At 40.9% G+C, this 16470-nt stretch overlaps 1 protein-coding gene across 6 annotated transcripts in view; it reads right to left on the bottom strand.

Moving 5' to 3' along the window:
* Positions 1-11320, bottom strand: part of EPB41L4A (erythrocyte membrane protein band 4.1 like 4A) — a 142586-nt gene extending 131266 nt beyond the window's left edge. For 3 of the 6 annotated variants that reach the window (XM_064641651.1, XM_064641653.1, XM_064641650.1), the window contains exon 1: positions 10958-11319. In XM_064641651.1, the coding sequence (XP_064497721.1) occupies positions 10958-11056 (99 nt within the window). In that variant the 5' untranslated portion in view covers positions 11057-11319. Of the gene's footprint in view, positions 1-10957 lie in introns of all 6 variants that reach the window. The other 3 variants (XM_064641654.1, XM_064641652.1, XM_064641649.1) reach the window with 2 other exon arrangements.
* Between the last annotated feature and the right edge of the window lie 5150 nt (positions 11321-16470).

Below are 16470 nucleotides of genomic sequence, written 5' to 3'. Positions count from 1 at the left end.
ATTTCCATTTTCTAATTTCTGCTTGCAGAAAAATTGGGTTCAGTTTGTCTCCTCTTGAAGTTCATGCCAAAGAACACCAAAATACCTACTGTCTTCACTGGAACTGAAACCAGGTACACAATTTCAAGCATTCCTAAATAAGGGAAAGACCTTAGTAACTCACTATTGCTTACACAGGAAAAAAAGAAACATTATTACTAATTGGATGCCTGAGGAAAAGAATTGGCTTTTGCAGGAACAGTCAGGGACACTGGAGCCACAGATGAAGGCACCACAAGGCCAAGAACATTTTCTTAATAAATCTCATCCATATCAATCTGTAGTACTGAGAGAGCAGGGAATACTCTCTATTTTTGGAGAAAGGCAGTTTGTAGAGGCAATTTTAAAGGTCCTATAGTTTGTCAACCCTAAGCACAGAAGAACAAAAGACTACTGAAAATAATCCAGAATAAATGCAGTACCCTTGAAGAATACCAAAAGCATTTGTTTCCAAGGAAGATTCTCACTGCCTTAGAGATTGGTTTGTTGCAGGCGAAGAACACTAGCACTGAAAAGAGAACTGAAGGGTCCAGACAACTTATACACAGAAACAAAAGGCCTATGGGCACATGTTTTGGAACATCTGAGTCCTGCTGAAGGACTTTAAGAGAAAAAAGAAACAGGGGGAAGAATATGGCTGAATAATCTCACATCACTTCAAAACAGAGGAAAAATATTTGATGTTTTGAACTTAAGAGCTTTGTTCCATCCTGAAAACATTATTAAAAACACCTTTAAGCCCAGTCCCTCCTCCCCTAGCCAAAGCAGCAAATGTAAATTAAACCTAAAAAGCTAAGGGCAAGTCAGGATATTCCCAAACCTTTTCAAAATGTTCCACTACAAGGCATTGTGGTTTTCTTCCCTCCATTCACAAAGGAAATGGCAATACAAGAAAGTTTTTTGAAGTATAACCATGCTGTCAATTTGCACCTCTCCTTCATCTGCCCTGGACTATTTTCTCCTGATCACCACTACTGAACTTAAGCTACTTCTCTCCTATGATCCCTTCTAAGGTGTCCTAATTTCCTCTGAAAGGAGATCCATGCACAGCTGTCAGGATCACTTGCTGCATGGTCCCCTTCAAGGCACCTCGATACATATCACTCACCCCTTACAGTCATGCTATGACACTCAGAATTAGGATGGTCTGAGGCTCAGCTTTCTTTTGTTCTGGCATATTGGATAAACAAACCAACCATACAGACAAAAGATTGCCTGTCAGCCTGAAGCAGACTTGAAAGAACCCCTGAGGGGGAGGTCTGGGCTGTGTGAAACAAGTGCAGATGTGTCAGGCTGCTCCACTCAGTCAAGGATGCCATGGGCCCCTTGCACTTTCTCACATTGTCTTCCCAGACAGTACAGGCGCAGCCACAGGAAACTACAGGGAACAAGAATCTGACAGTTCCTCAGTGGGAACAAATACCGAAAAACCAGTGGCAGTTCATGGCCTTCCAGTCCCATTTGGTTCTGACACGGGACTTCCTTTCCCTTCAACAGCCTTGATGAGATTACACTAATTTATAAACAATAGCCATCTTCTGTACCACAGCAAACAGGTAACCACCAAAACAGAGCAGACGCAAGGCCTGATGCAGCATTGTTCTGTATCTAGTGTTGGCCAACAACACAGAATTTTGAAGACAGTTTATGATGTCCTCAATAGGAGGATGTGCAGAATCTGCTTTCATGTTACATGTCATACTAGTACTCTAAGATTACTGCTTTTCAGAAGGGATATCTAACCATTTGCTTCAAGTTGCAAGTCAGTGCTAAACTCACTCGTCATTAATCTCCTCATTTCTCCTCATAAGTATTCTTCCTCATTTTTGTAATTCCGAGTTGCTATTTTCACCAGTTTCCTGTGGTACTCACAAATTGTATTAAAAAAAAATTTTATTTTCCCTTATGGTTCCGAATGTAGTCCCTTATAAAGACAACTCTTGCTCTGGTACTGTGAGGGGAAAAATAACTAAGCCCCATAACATTCCTTCCAGCCACCATTCATCCACAAGTAGGCAAGAAGTTTGTCACAATTTTTTTACACTGTGACACTGAGAAACCGAATAAAACTGATGAAACATAACCTATTTAAAAGCTAAATACCTAATGTATTTAAAAGATTAATATAAAATAAACTAGATATTCAATATTTAATAAATGACAAGTGTATTACTATAGATAGAAAATATTTTTTGTAATACTAAAATAACATATTCTTAGATATAAATGAGAACCTTCAGTGAAATATACAGTGTGTGGAAAACAAAAACCAGGTCCGGTGTTTTTTATTTAGAAGATCTTTCTTCTAGCTCGATCCTACATGATGATCAAATGCCTTTAGATCTGCAAAGTGTTAAAGCATGTGCTTGCATACATTAGTAGTCATGACAAATTTTACCACTAATTACATTGGAAAACTGCCATTTTCTGCTTTCTGAACATTTTTCGTGCAATTCAGATATGGAAGACCCTCCTTTTCCATTACTGAAAGGCATTCTATCTCACACAGCCAGAGAATTTATCCCTCAGTGCATTCAGTTCTCGTTTTCTGAGAACACAGGAAAGGTAGTAAAGTGCTGAGCCGTTTATTACCAATGTGGCTCACTCAACCACATACAGATTTTACCCACGTCAAGACTTCAAGAACTACAGGAAGACAGAGTGTCTTCTTGTCTACCTTATGGAGAGCCATTTGTAACACTGCAAAGTTTAAAATGTGAATATTGACAAATCAATAAGTACATGAACCATACAAATTAGAGCCCCTTTTCCTCACATTAGTAACTATTCATTATTATATTGACTGTATTATTTATTTTAAGTGTAAGCAGGACCACTCAGATTTAAGGAGGATTCCACTTATTAAGCATTACTAATACAAATACCTGATAGGAGGGAGGGTTTGTCACCTGTAAGCACTTCCCTCATACCAAGACAGAATTTTGAAAAAAATAATGAGTGCCAAGGAGAAAGAAGGACTTCCTAAAAAGGAATCCCTATAAACCTCTAAGACTTCCAACAATCAAGTTTTAACATAACATTCCTAGCACAATATGTTAATGATGCATTCATCTTACTAAAGATTTCCATGCAAAATGATCAAAAATGCCTACATGGGTATATTACATTTTGGTTGTTACTTTCAACAAAGATGATTTGTACTATCAATTCAAAGAAACTTCTGAGGAGTCTTTTTTCTGACTCTGGAAAGGTACTACTAGAATTACCCTTCACAAAAGGTCTCTTCGCTTGTCATCACAGCATTTATTTTCCTCTCCCATTCATATTCTCAACCCTCTCTCTCTTTCTCTCTCTTTCTCTCTCTTGATTTCTAACCTGCCCAATGCTACTGCTTTTCTTTTCCTTCCTTCACATCAACAGTGAAATTTACTGGCTGTGAGATTACTGTTGCCTGTGTTCCTTGACACACCTCAGACTGGACCTTCCTGACCCACTTTCTTACATTTGCCTCTAAAAGCATCACTAAGCAGTCCACTTCTGACCACTGGGACAACATGCAAAATAAGATATGGTATGTTTAGGATGATACTGGAATTTTTGCTTTTAAGAAATCAGTATTTGTGGTCACAAACCAAGGAAAGCAGCCTTGTATCACAGATAAAGCACATTTCCCACTTGGCAAGACTTCCCCTCTTAATGCTGCAGCAAAACCAAAGGAGTAGAGCTCTCATTTTGCAATGTTTCTATTGGTTTTCCACTTCTAAATAATAGCATGGGTTGACCTCAAGCATGTCCCTTTGACCTTAGTGCCTACAGCGTTCAACCGTCCAAAACTCAGGATGCAACAGAAGAAATGGGAACAAAAGCACAGTCAATACTGAAATGACAACCTTCATTTTAAACTGTGAAATTAAATTGGTGTGCAGCAAGCACAAGATCTGATCAAAAAGGCAGGATCTAAAATGTGTACTAAAAATGCAATCTGCAAAATTCTGTGCAGATATGATTATTCACTTGCAAACATCTCAGTTGTGAATAAAATGCATCTAATATAGCTGTTCTAGCATTACAAAATTAAATCCCTTGAGGCAAATAAATTAAAAAAAAAAGAATTTACAAAGAAATAATTGAAGAAAAAAAAAAAAAAACAACACTGGCAAGTAATCTCTCATCTTTGTACCAAAAATACAGATATTAGTAATGACGCAACATGACCAATACATAATTTCTTGTTTTCTCATATGTGTTCAGTATCATCTTCGCAACAGATATTTTACAGCATAAAGTGACATAAAATTATAGCTTTTGATGAAATCCTCCTTCTGAAGCACCCTTCAAATTATTCAGTCTCTTCAAGAGTTCCCCTCATATTCCGGAATAATTTTTAGCAGTTTTCCTTCTCGAGGGAAAGGGTTGCAATACTGCAGTTGATTTTTAGATTAGAATTTTAATAAACTATACTAATACTACTTAACTATACTAAATAATCTAATCTAAGTAATGTTCAAGAAATCCCAAGTTGCAGAAATCCAAAACTGCTTAATAACAAACCTGCCTCACACAGCTTACATTTGCCCTGGTTATATTATGAAATTATTGCTCAATGAAACCAGCAAAAATTATTGCTCAATGAAACAAAACCAAAAAAAAAAAGACCCCTCCGACAATAGTATTGTCCAAACTTCAGGTTGTCTAAGAGGTAACTTTATTTGGAAGTTAATGGATTTCCTTCTTGTTGTCATGCTGGTTTCATTAATTCAGTCAAGTACACCCACTCAACGTTCATTTATTTTATGGTTATTCCATGGGGTATTCAAAATTGCTGGTCTCATCTGTAAAGTTACTGGTAAAATTAGTAATCTATTTCAAATATGTGACAGTAATTCTTGAGGAACAGTTAATAGCAAGGTTTATAGGTTTTTTGTTCCTTTCACTGTTTTAAAACTAGAATTGTGCACTATTTCAGTCCATTTTCAGAGGACTGAAATAGTGCAAAATTTCACATGCACCATCTGGTGCTCAGTGTGCAATCAGATGACTATTTTATACCCATAATGGAAATTTAAATAAGAATAGCACCTTTCTGATATTGAAGGGCTACATAGTATCAATAATTTACATTTTGTTAACATTTTTTTGCTGGTTTTGTTACAGGCAATCCTTATATGCACCATATCTATAATATTAAAGAAGAAAATATATACTTATTTACACTTGGAACTTGATATTATCTGTTTAGTTTTCCTGCTGCTATGCAAAATCTGTACACATAACAGAAAACTTGTTTTATAAAGAAAACAAATTACAAGGCTGAGCAAGGTTTAGATTGTGTCCTTTTAATCAATTCACTTTTTATTAACTATTCTTTTCAAAGCAATATTTTGAAAATCTAGAAGAATCTGCCTTGAAAGTATTTATTAATCAATACCAAAGTGGGCAAAGGAAAGATATGATTAAATATGCTTGAACTTTGATATTAAGGTTTAGTAATTACTGTCAGTGGTAAATTACCACAGATGGAAAGCAACTGCAATATACAACTAAAAAGATTTTTAAGATTTCTGAAGTAGTGTAACTACATAATTAAGAAAACTTCTCACAGAAACATGCTTTTTTTTAGTAAAACGTAGAAGAATAAACCAGCAGAAATCACTTCCACAAAAAATACATTATATATTCACACAGCAAATGTGAATTTGGCTTTTAATGCCAACTCTCAAATAAAATAATTAACACAATGTAAGAACTCTCTATTCATAGTATTCTATTTCCTGCTGAAAAGTGCATTCATTAAGCATTTCCACAAGGTTTAAAAAAAATAGGACCCTATCATTCCCACATTGATTCCTTGGTGTCCCTAGAGCTAAATTAGCTTGATTCAAAAGTGCACCCCACATTTTCTGTATTTACTATATTTTGAAGACATGAAGCCTGAAACTGCTCAGCTTCAGTGAGGAATGGGGAGGAAAAAAAAAAAAAGAACAATCCCCAGAAAACTTTCTAAGAATTGGTACGTTTATCTATTTCACACATTGAATCATATTGTCAATTATTCCATAAATACCTTTAAAACATCTCTCATATTTTGATGAACCCATTCATGTTTTTTACATATCCAGTCATTTAACACAGTTCCCAACATCAGTCACTCACTATTTCAGGTTTGAGGGGGTTTTTTTGAAGCAGGAGGGGTATTTTTTAAACCATTTTGAGATGGTGAAGCCTGCCTTTAGATATTTGGATCTAATTTTGTTAAATTCTCAGTGAATCATCATAAGGAAAAATCTGTCTGGTTATTTCCCAGATAAAAACCACCCACTTTCATTGGAGATGGAGTATCTTACACAGAGATTCAACCCACAGGCGTAGCTTACAAACCACAAAATGTAACCCTTCATAGAGGGCTACATATGGAGGGCCAGAAAGCCTTGTATATCACAGAAGTACCAGTTACTTTTTAGCCACCAGCGCGCTTGTAACAAATGTGGGTAGAGCCCTCCCCAAATCTTCGTTCGCAAAGCCTAGCCATGATGATGACCAGTTAACACTTTAACATACCAGGTAAGTGTATGGTGGCCAGAATATCACTATTAAAGTGTAATACCTAATAAAATAACACACTGTAAACAGAGTCTTCCAGGAAGAACTACTGTATCTTTTCTATTCACCCTTTTTCTAATGAAATATTGCTGTTGGTCCATTACACATGTTAATCTAAACAGGACATAAAAACAGTGCTTAGAGAGGAATTTCAAGGAATACTTCAAAAGTGCGATGACCAGATGGCTTAAGACGAATTAGAGAGCTTCTTCCCTGGAGAAGTAGCCAATATTTTTTTGAGATCTTTCTTCCAACCAAAGAGATGTAAACAAAAAACAGAGAAGATTCACAATATTTTTACCTTCTTCAGGAAAAAGAGAACTCATAATTGCCTTAAACACTGTTTCAAGGGGGGGGAAAAAAGAGTTGTTAAATTCCTGTTACATACACATTACAGGATGACCACTCTTTCTGCAACAGCTGATCACAAATAGGTTTCATAGCATTATTTTCTAAGAGCCCACAGAGGTTTCCTTAACCTCCGCCAACAGGTTTTTGCAATAACGCACTCCAAACTCCTTCTGGGAGGACAATTACTCCAATTCTTAACAGAGGCAAAATATGTAATTCCCACAACCCACCAGTCAGGTATCATATCAAAACACTACAGAGGTGTCTCATGACATCAACAAATAAGCCGTAACTACTTAAAAGGTAGTACTGTACCATAAAAATGCCTAAGTTATTGTTTAATCTAGGTGAAGACAGGTCAAAATAGCAGTCCTAGAAGAGTGATTATCTTTCAGTTGGCAGCTGCTTCTTACCACATTTATAGCAAAAATCTGTTAAAAACCCATTTACTTGGAAACTTGAACATCCTTTTAAAGAGGAAAAGCTGTCCCAGTCTGAGGCCATATACCTCAATTAAACAAACTGTACTAGAATCTGGTGATTCTAGAGTACTAGCCTCTTCCATTCCAAAACTGTTTGAATTAACAACTGCAATCACTTTATTATCTCAAAATCTGTACTCTCCAAAATATCTCTGCTGATGTACTACAAGGAAACATAAAAATTAAGACTATGAGACATCCAATGGCCTTTCCTGATTATCTAATTACTATGCTGGAGAGCCAGCTTCTACATTTTCATACAACAGTGCTCTGACCTTAAACCATGAAGACATAAAGGGACAACAGAAAGACAGTACTAGTAACAGTGAGAAAACAGAAAAAAAAAAAAACTATGAGCAGCAAAATCAGTTTCATCTGGGGGATGCTGATCAGGGATCATCACAAGCCCCTCAGACAGCATGGTCCGTGGCAGACTGGTTAGCTACCAGGCTAATAGGACTGGGAACTTTTTTCCTGGCTCAGATGCTGACCTGTTGTACAACCTTGAAGTCACTCAACTTCTTTGCATCTCAGCTTCCCCACCCGGAGTCAGAAAAAAACCAATCCTTTCCTTTCCCTAACAAGCTCTTTGAAATCCACAGAGAAAGTATCCCAAAACTGCACTCAAAGTCTTAGTCTTGTATCACCTTTTCTCATTGTTTTAATACGAAGCACAATTTGAAGCCCACTGTAGTATGAAGAATTTGTTAATAAAACTGTAAGTAAAAAAATTCATATTTTGATGTGGATAGCTGCTGTCAAGCATAGCAAGCCGGAAATAACTATTACACAAGCTAAGCAATGCATCTTCAAAACTCTACAGCAGTTTGGAGACAAGTATCTACTTCATGATATATTTCGGATTCACTGAAGAAACAAACTTTCCCAGGACTCCTACAGGCACAGAGCTCAGTCTTCCACCCTTCAAAGAAAATAAAAATATATCCACTAATATCCAGCAAGTACATAGATAGTAAATAGCTATTGAGCTGTGGGTTTTATTTCTAGCATACATGCATCTGCTTTGGAAAAAAGAAGGGAACAAAGTTGCTCCTATAACTATTTAAAAACTCTGCTCCTGTAATAGTTCAAGATTTGTGTTGTCTGTGTAGCTGTAAACGAAATTAAAAGTGAAAAAGACAAAAGAAAGATCACATTCAGAATCTGAAGTTCTAAGGAAACCTTTGTTTTAAAATAAAATACATAAGAACATTTACAATCTACACACTGGTGCCAAAGTTGAAATTCCAATTAAAAAAAAAATTAAAAATAAAAGACTCTGCATTTAGATGTGTATGTGTTAACAAAAGAATTATAATAAAACATTCATATTTCAAGGTTAAAGTGCCAAATGACAGAACATGACAAAATTTATGTCCTGTTTTACTAAGAAATAATAATGTAATTTCTGTGGAAATTTGTAGAATAAAAAACAAACAAGTGTTCCCTGAGCAGTTTAAAATGACAGAAGCCAGGACTCAGTTGAAAAAGCCAGTTCTGCCCTCCTTCACCTGTGAAGTGGACTAGGGCACTGATCCAGCTGAAGACTGACCCAGTAAGGCAAACCAGTGGTTACCCTTCAGCTGGACATGTGCTGCTCTTCACGCACAGCTGCACAAACACTTTTGCAAGTACAAAAGCAAGGAAGAACACAATGGTGGAAATCACTGACTAGGAGAGAGCTATGCAGTTCCTCTCTTTAGGTTTTCAAAGGCTCGTGGAGCTACAGCGCTGGGGTGTGGCTTCACATTATACAACTTTAATCTTGGGAAAAAAAGCAGGAAAAAAAAATACAGGCTGCTACAAAGAGGGAGATTCTCCTTTCCCTAAGGTTCCCTGCTGTCCATTGCCAGTGCCTATGCCAAAATGTTAACAAACTGCTACTTTTCCTGTCAGATCCTCATACTGTTCTGAGGCCATGACTCTCTGTGGTTGGATCCAAGACAGAGAAGCAGCAGGTGGAAGGGATGAAATATTTAGCACTATACCACATTCAGATCACAGTAAGAACGGCAGAAAACCACACTCTCATGTTAAACTAGACAGTTCCCAACACTGGAAGTCACACATTCTTGAAAAGAAGTCACATCTTCAGACTCTTTCTTTCCCATGGGACAGTAATTTTTATTGGACACTGTACAAACACTTCACTTTCAGGCTTTAGCCTTTAAACTAGCCAGAGGACTATCTTTACAGATTACTTTTTAACATACTGCTTCTGCAACTGCATATTTACTGGCACCAAAAGCATATAGGCAAGCATAACACACATACCCACATCTGTGCATCTAAAGGCAAGGTTTTTCAGAAGTGTCTAAACTTAGACTTCATAGACCCTACACAGGTACTGAATTTCAGCGTCACAGTGATTTGCTTACTCCTCTGTGCTAAGCACGGATTTGCCATGGATGAGCCTATTTGCAAGCAGTTGATTCAGCAAAGCTTGAAAATTCTCAGTACTTGTAGACCTGGTAATAACCCAGATTACAGTTAAAAATACATTGATAAATGTAAACTCCCCCCCTCCCCACCCTCCCTCATATTTTCCTTTCCCCAGTTGCTTCACCAAACTTTAATCATATAAGCGAAAACATACAGACATACAGACTTTTATTCTTCGGGAGTCTTAGGTAAAATTGATAAATATTATTCCAATATATAGTTGGAAAGATTCCTTTCCAACAATAAATTTTGGAAGAACTGATTTCTTTCATTTTCTTTTTCTTTTTTTTTTTCTCATCCAACACCGAAACGACGTTCTTACGTCGCTAATAAAATCCAGTTACCGGCATTTCGAACAAGGGCTCCGAGTATCTCAGACATGCGATTTGCTGTCATCAGGCTTAACCAGACAGGACCAAGTTAAGGGCCTTTAGAAAAATCTCAGTTTTCACATGCTCTGTCAGGGCTCATTAGCGCTTGGCAGATGACTACTTTGAAGAGTTCATCAGCGCCGAGCGCGCTGTAGCAAACCCAGAGCTTTTCCCACCGGTCGGGAAACGGGACAGCGGCATAGGGACGCGGCTGGACCTTCATCCCTTCCGCTCGGGAGCTGCTGCCCGCCCCCGAGGGCGGCTCCCGCTCCGCTCCGCTGCCTCCGGTCTCTCCCGGTAGAGAGCGCGGCAGGCACGGCAGGGAGCCCAGGGCAGAGGGAGCGGGGAGTGACTCAACCTGGGCGCGCAACAGCCGCCTCTGCCTTCTCTTCTTGGTAGCAAGTACAGAACAATACCTGTGGTGGCGAGCGTCCCGAGTGCCAGGGGGTGGTCGGCACCTGCTCGCTTAAATGAGTATCTCGATGTAAAAGCCCCCCAAAAGCCACGTCGTGCCCCACCGGCACGCGTCACCCCAATTCATCTGTCCGTAAGGAAAGTTACGACGTTACTTTTTCGGCCCTCGAAACCCCGTTTTCCCACCGCCGCACCCTTCCCGTCTCCCGAAGCGCAGTCGGTAGGCAGCCTCCGAACGGGAGCCCTGCCCAGGAGGCTCCACCGCACTGCATTCTGCAGCACCGCCGGCGTCCTCACCTTGATGCCCTGCTGCTGCGTGGTCAGGGTCAGCTTGGACTCGTCCAGGAGCAAAACTTCGCAGTAAAATTCCTCCGGGACCGCGCAGAAACAGCCCATGCCTGCTGCGGTGGCCGGGGGGGATGGGGCGGGGAGGCGAGGAGAACCCTGGAGCGGCGACGGAGCGGGGCTGAGCCGGGTCTGGGCCGCGCTCGGCTCCGCCGATTGAGCCCGGCGGCTCCTTAGGGCGCAGAACCCGGCCCCGCCGCCATCCCGCCGAACAGCCTGGACACGGGGTGCCGGGCGCTCCCTGTGGAAAAGACCGGCGGCTTGTTTTAGGAAGGATCCCGGGGCACAGCCCGCGCCCGCGCCCGGCTGTCACGGCGGCTCTCCCGTCGCTGCCGCCCCGGGGAGGTGCCGAGCCGCCCACCCGGCCCGTCCCCCGCCCCGTCCCCCGCCCCGTCCACGCATGTTTCCGCGCCTCCTCTTTGTGTGGAGCAGCGGACGCCGGGGGAGCCGCTCCGCCGCCGCAGCCCGGGGAGAGCGGGGGGTGGTCCCCGCCCGGCCAGCGTGGTACCTCCGGCCGCGGACCCTGCGGGGCGGCGGCGGCGGGGCCCGGGGAGAGCGGGGCTGGCGCCCTCGGCTGCCCGCGGCCGATCGCCTCCTCCCCGTCGGGGGCGCAGGTATGGAGGGGAGCGCCGCCAGTAGCCGGGAGCGACCCAGCGCCTGGGCAGCCGCCGGCCACCTCCTGCCGGCCACGGGCACGGTTCCCTCCGGGCACGGCTGCCCCTGGGAAGGAGCAGGGCGGCTCTGGGACGGGGAGCGGCAGCGGCACCTGCCAAGCCCGAGGAGCCGCCCGTGGACTGCTACGCGCCCCCCCGGCACCGCGCCGCATCCCTCGGCATCCCACTCGCATTCCAAGTGCGGGGCCGGACCCTCGCTGCCCTGTCCTCGAGCTCAGCCAGTGTGGCGGGAGCCATGGTCCCGGCCCTGGTCCTTGCTCCTGCCCCGTCGCCTCCCGGTGGCCGCGGCAGCACTGACCCCTGCGGGCTGGGCCGGCTCTGCTCCCCAGAGGGCGTCTGGGAAGTCTGGGAGAGGGTTTTTGTCTCCGTGGTTGGCGTGGGAGCGCTTCAAGAGACGTCATGCGTGAAGGTTCGGGAGAGGTTGACTTTAAAAAGTCCTTTTGGCAGGAAGTTTATTCTCCACCGTGGTGTTAAATACTGAGCTTGCTACAGGTACGTTCAATTTACAAACCAACAGCCCTGTAATATTAAAAAAGAATAAAAATCAAAACCAAAACCCAGCTAACAAAGAAAAAGTAGAACACAAAAAACTTGCAACTGCCTCTGCAGTTGCTGTCTATAGTTTCTGGGGCACACACCAGTCCACCTCCCTATTTTCACTGGTGCAGAGTCCTGTGCAGGGACAAGATGATGCTTATGGCCCCCTTCCAGCTCTGCATGTTCTGTAATTCTGTGGCTCTGTGCGATCTATATTCTATGATTTTTCCCTTTCAGGCAGAAAGTTAAGCCCTGATCCCACAAGTGCCTGCCCATTTGCTTAAGTTTGCATGCATGAGTCGTCCTGTTGAAGAACGTGCAAAGTTTGCGTGTGTAAATTTAACAATATGCAGAAGTGTTTTTCTTATGATCGTTAACTTGTTCATATTGCATAAGAGAAGGGCAGAAGGAGATTTCTCAGTTGACAAGCCCTTCTAGGTATGTAGGTAAGTCTGCTTTTAAATACCTGTCCTAAATAAAACCCTGCTATTCCCAAGAAATTCCACTTTCATTTTCTTGTTTGAACTTGGGCAGTGGGGTGTTGGGATCTCTGTATCTGTTCCATGAGCACTGTGAAGATCAGGAGAAGACCCACTATATATGTTCATAAAAATAAAGACTTTTGAATAACTTCTGAAATATAATGACTTGCAAAAGCTAAAAAATTTGAGTTCCTAACCTTGTTTGTTGGGCAATATATGAGAATGTCATCCAGACAGCACGGGAAATTTGGAAAATTTACTCATGGCTTTCTAAACACATTTTTCAAACAGTTCTTGAATCCCTGCTGAATAAACAGCAGACGGTTTTCTAGAGAACAGATGGTTCCTTTTCCCCTCTCTTTACTCTATTTAAATCCATATATCATGCACATTGCGACATAAATTACCCCATAAGTCGGTTAAAGTCATTATATATGTATAAATCACTGATTAATCAAGTGAGAGGGAGGGCTCAGTGAACTCATAACCTGCTTTGAAACCTTCAATTATGATTTTTAAAGGTTTATATGGCTATAGTCACAATCCCAGAGTCGATCAGTTTGGATCAATACTAGCCTTGCTTATATGTTGTTTATAAGATGTCCAAGTGAATTTCTCTTTTTGAAGATCAGCTGCACATTGGATGATTGGTCCATGGGGCAAGCACAAAATATGCACTCATGTTGAATTGATGCCAGTGTTTAGAGCGTGGAGTTGTTAACTTATGGACTTGTCTCCTAACCAGCTATTGCCAACAGCTAGGCACTTGATAAAGCAGCAGTATCAGAACCTGCCATTTGAGATGAAAACCTGGGAGAGGATAGTGAACTATGAAAAAATTGAGGAAATTAGCCAGGGGAGCAGAGGAAGAGTGGGTGGAATGGATGGGATCTATACTATGAACCAGTATGAGCCCTGAGAAACTCAGGAAAGCAAAACAATTAGAGGGCAAGAATGTAGGGCCCAAGCTCTTCTTGGAGCTCCATACTACACAAGACCAGCCCTGCTTCAGTAGTTCAAGTATCAGACCAGCTCACAACTTGCAAGGACTGTGAAACAGTCCAAATCCATTAGGAAACTGAGCTCCTTTTTACTTTGCTCTATAAGAAAAAACACAGGTCAAGCACCACAAAGGAAAACTCGTTGGCATAAGCTGTCATCGCACAAACACTTATGGACATGCTTAACTCAGGCATGTAAGTACAGGACCAGGGCATAAAGGCATTTTTATCTATTGCCTGCTTGATGAGGTACCCAGCAGAACTCACTGCAGCCTCTGTGATGCAGTACACCTTCATTAAAATGTTCAGTTTTAGCTTTAATCAAGTATTTTCAGTGAGGTTGTATGAACAAGACACTGAGCACCACAAGGACACCTATATATGAAGTGACCTATATCCATATTCTGGCATATAGGCAATTAGACTGTCCAAAGGACACAGGTTGACATATCTGGTTTCTCCCTGGTTTTTACACAGTTTTGTTCACAAACATTACTTCCAGGAAGTTGATCATGTAGCAAGAGTCATGATGACTTGTCTTAGATGCTATGACTATCGCTTCCCTATCACTGTTCTTTGTTGATATGTAGGGATGCAATGCCTGCATGTGAGCTTGCAGGGAATGAGTAAAGAGTTAAAGAGAGGTACAAAGCAACCTCTTCATCTTCCTTGTCATGTAAAGACAAGTCTCCTGGACTCAGTTCTGTGCTCAGAAGGTTTAATGAAAGCACTGAGGTTTAATACAAGAAACTTGCATTGAAATGAAAATGGAAAGCAACAGCACGTACTCTCTGGGCTACATGGATAGCCCTGAATGCATCTTTCAATAAAGAAAAGAATCTTACCAAGATTATTGTTCAATAATTATTATCCAATTGGATCTGAGGTCTTTACAGGAAAAATAAGATACAACTCCTTCAGCAGCACTGCACTGCTCTGTTTTGACATGTGCCCACCTGCCCATACACTACTACCCTTGAATGTCTGCCGTCCTCCCAGAGAGTTCTCCACAGGTTCAACATGCCATTAAGACCTTTACTTACCTGTGGATTTTCCACCCAAAAAGAGGAGCAAAGTAGGCAATGGAACAAGAATCATTTCCACATAGCATTTTACAGCACTCAGAGGCAAAAGTTTGAGTATGTTACAGCAGTGCATGAATTCACATTTCTCACTTCACTAATGAAGGCTTCACTTAAAACACATTCAGGGATGCTATCATATAAGGATTTGTTCTAGATTCTGTTTTACTACTACACTTTAGACATGTATGCGTCCACTGCACCATTAGAATCCATGGTGAAAATGACAAGATCGTAAAAACAAATTTATTCAGATATTCATCAGTTTTATATTTCCTTCAAAAATGTTGACATTTGCTGTAACAATACATTTAGAGTCCCTAAAATAAGACATGCCTGTCAAGACCACTTAATTATGAGAAATATTACATTAAGACCACAGTTCAGATATACAATGCAGTGATAACACACACACAAAAAAAAAAAAAAAAAAAAGAAAAACACTGAAACCAACAAACAAAAATACTTAAGAGGCTCCAAAATAAACTTGAACAGCTGATTAAATGTGTTATTAATTCTATAGCAATAAACACCTTGAGGTCCCCTTAACTGACATGGCACTGAGTGACAACCCATTCTTGGTTTTGTTTGCTCATTAGACAATGAGCAAACATTGAAATACTGCAAACACACTCTTAACAGCCAAGGAAATAATAAGCATCTCTCACTTTCTGAGTTTTTTTAATAAAGAAAACATGAAATTAAATATACTTTCTCCACCTAAAAAATATAAAATAAAGCTTTCAGGATATTCATTGTAAACTCTAGAGCTAAAATTAGAAACTGCAAAATCTGTATACTTTTATGACAGAAAGAAAAAAAACTAGTTTCAGCTACTGTTTATTGAACCTAATTTTGTGTATGATGTGGTTTTACAAAATGTCCATCAATATTTTGACAAGCTAACCCTATGCAAAGAAGAACCAGATGATCCTGTTTTGTTTTGCTTATGCTTAACTTCTTCAGCAGAACTTAAATAAGTTTTAATAGTAAAGGTAATTGTGTGGCAAGATGTAACAATCTAACTTACCAAGAGGAAACAAAACCAAGCATTCTCTTCAGGACTTCAAGTCGTGTTCTCGCAGTTTAGACTGGTACCTTGGAGACCCCGTCAGCAGGGAAAATAGAGGCTGTGAAGAACTGTGGATATTTGGGAAGCGAATTTGAAAAGTCTGTCTTTTTCAAAGAATACTACTCAGTGGATAAACTGTCACTTGTCTTAGTAAAACACAACTGAGTAGATCCAGATCAAGCACAGAAAAGAGAAGATTATTGTCTCTGAACTACTATACTTTTTCCTATTACATTAGAATAGCTTCAGAAGTATATCTTTGGGATAAGACAGTGGGCAATGATATGCTAAAACCTTCATGCCCAGGGAGCTGGTTCCAAGGCACTAGATATACTCTGATATTCTTGTAAAAAGCAGTTGTTGTGAAGGCACTTAGTGAAGCATATTTTATTCCAAAGACAGGCTGGCCATGCTGACTGGCAAATGACAAGCGACACAGGTAATCAGTCTGCTGTTATTTGCGCCCCACACTGTTCAAACACAATAGAAACCATGTTCCTCTGTAACTATCACATCTTCTTTTCCTCTCTCCCAACTTCTGAATGGAAGTCTTGGAGATCCTCAATTCTGTTTCGCAGAAGTTCATTAGAGAGAGGTCTACACATGCCATGGAAATA

This window comes from Pseudopipra pipra, chromosome Z, assembly GCF_036250125.1.
Source record: "Pseudopipra pipra isolate bDixPip1 chromosome Z, bDixPip1.hap1, whole genome shotgun sequence".
Lineage (NCBI taxonomy): Eukaryota > Metazoa > Chordata > Aves > Passeriformes > Pipridae > Pseudopipra > Pseudopipra pipra.
Note: the sequence above shows the minus strand (reverse complement) of the source record. Positions and strands in the feature narration are given on the sequence as shown.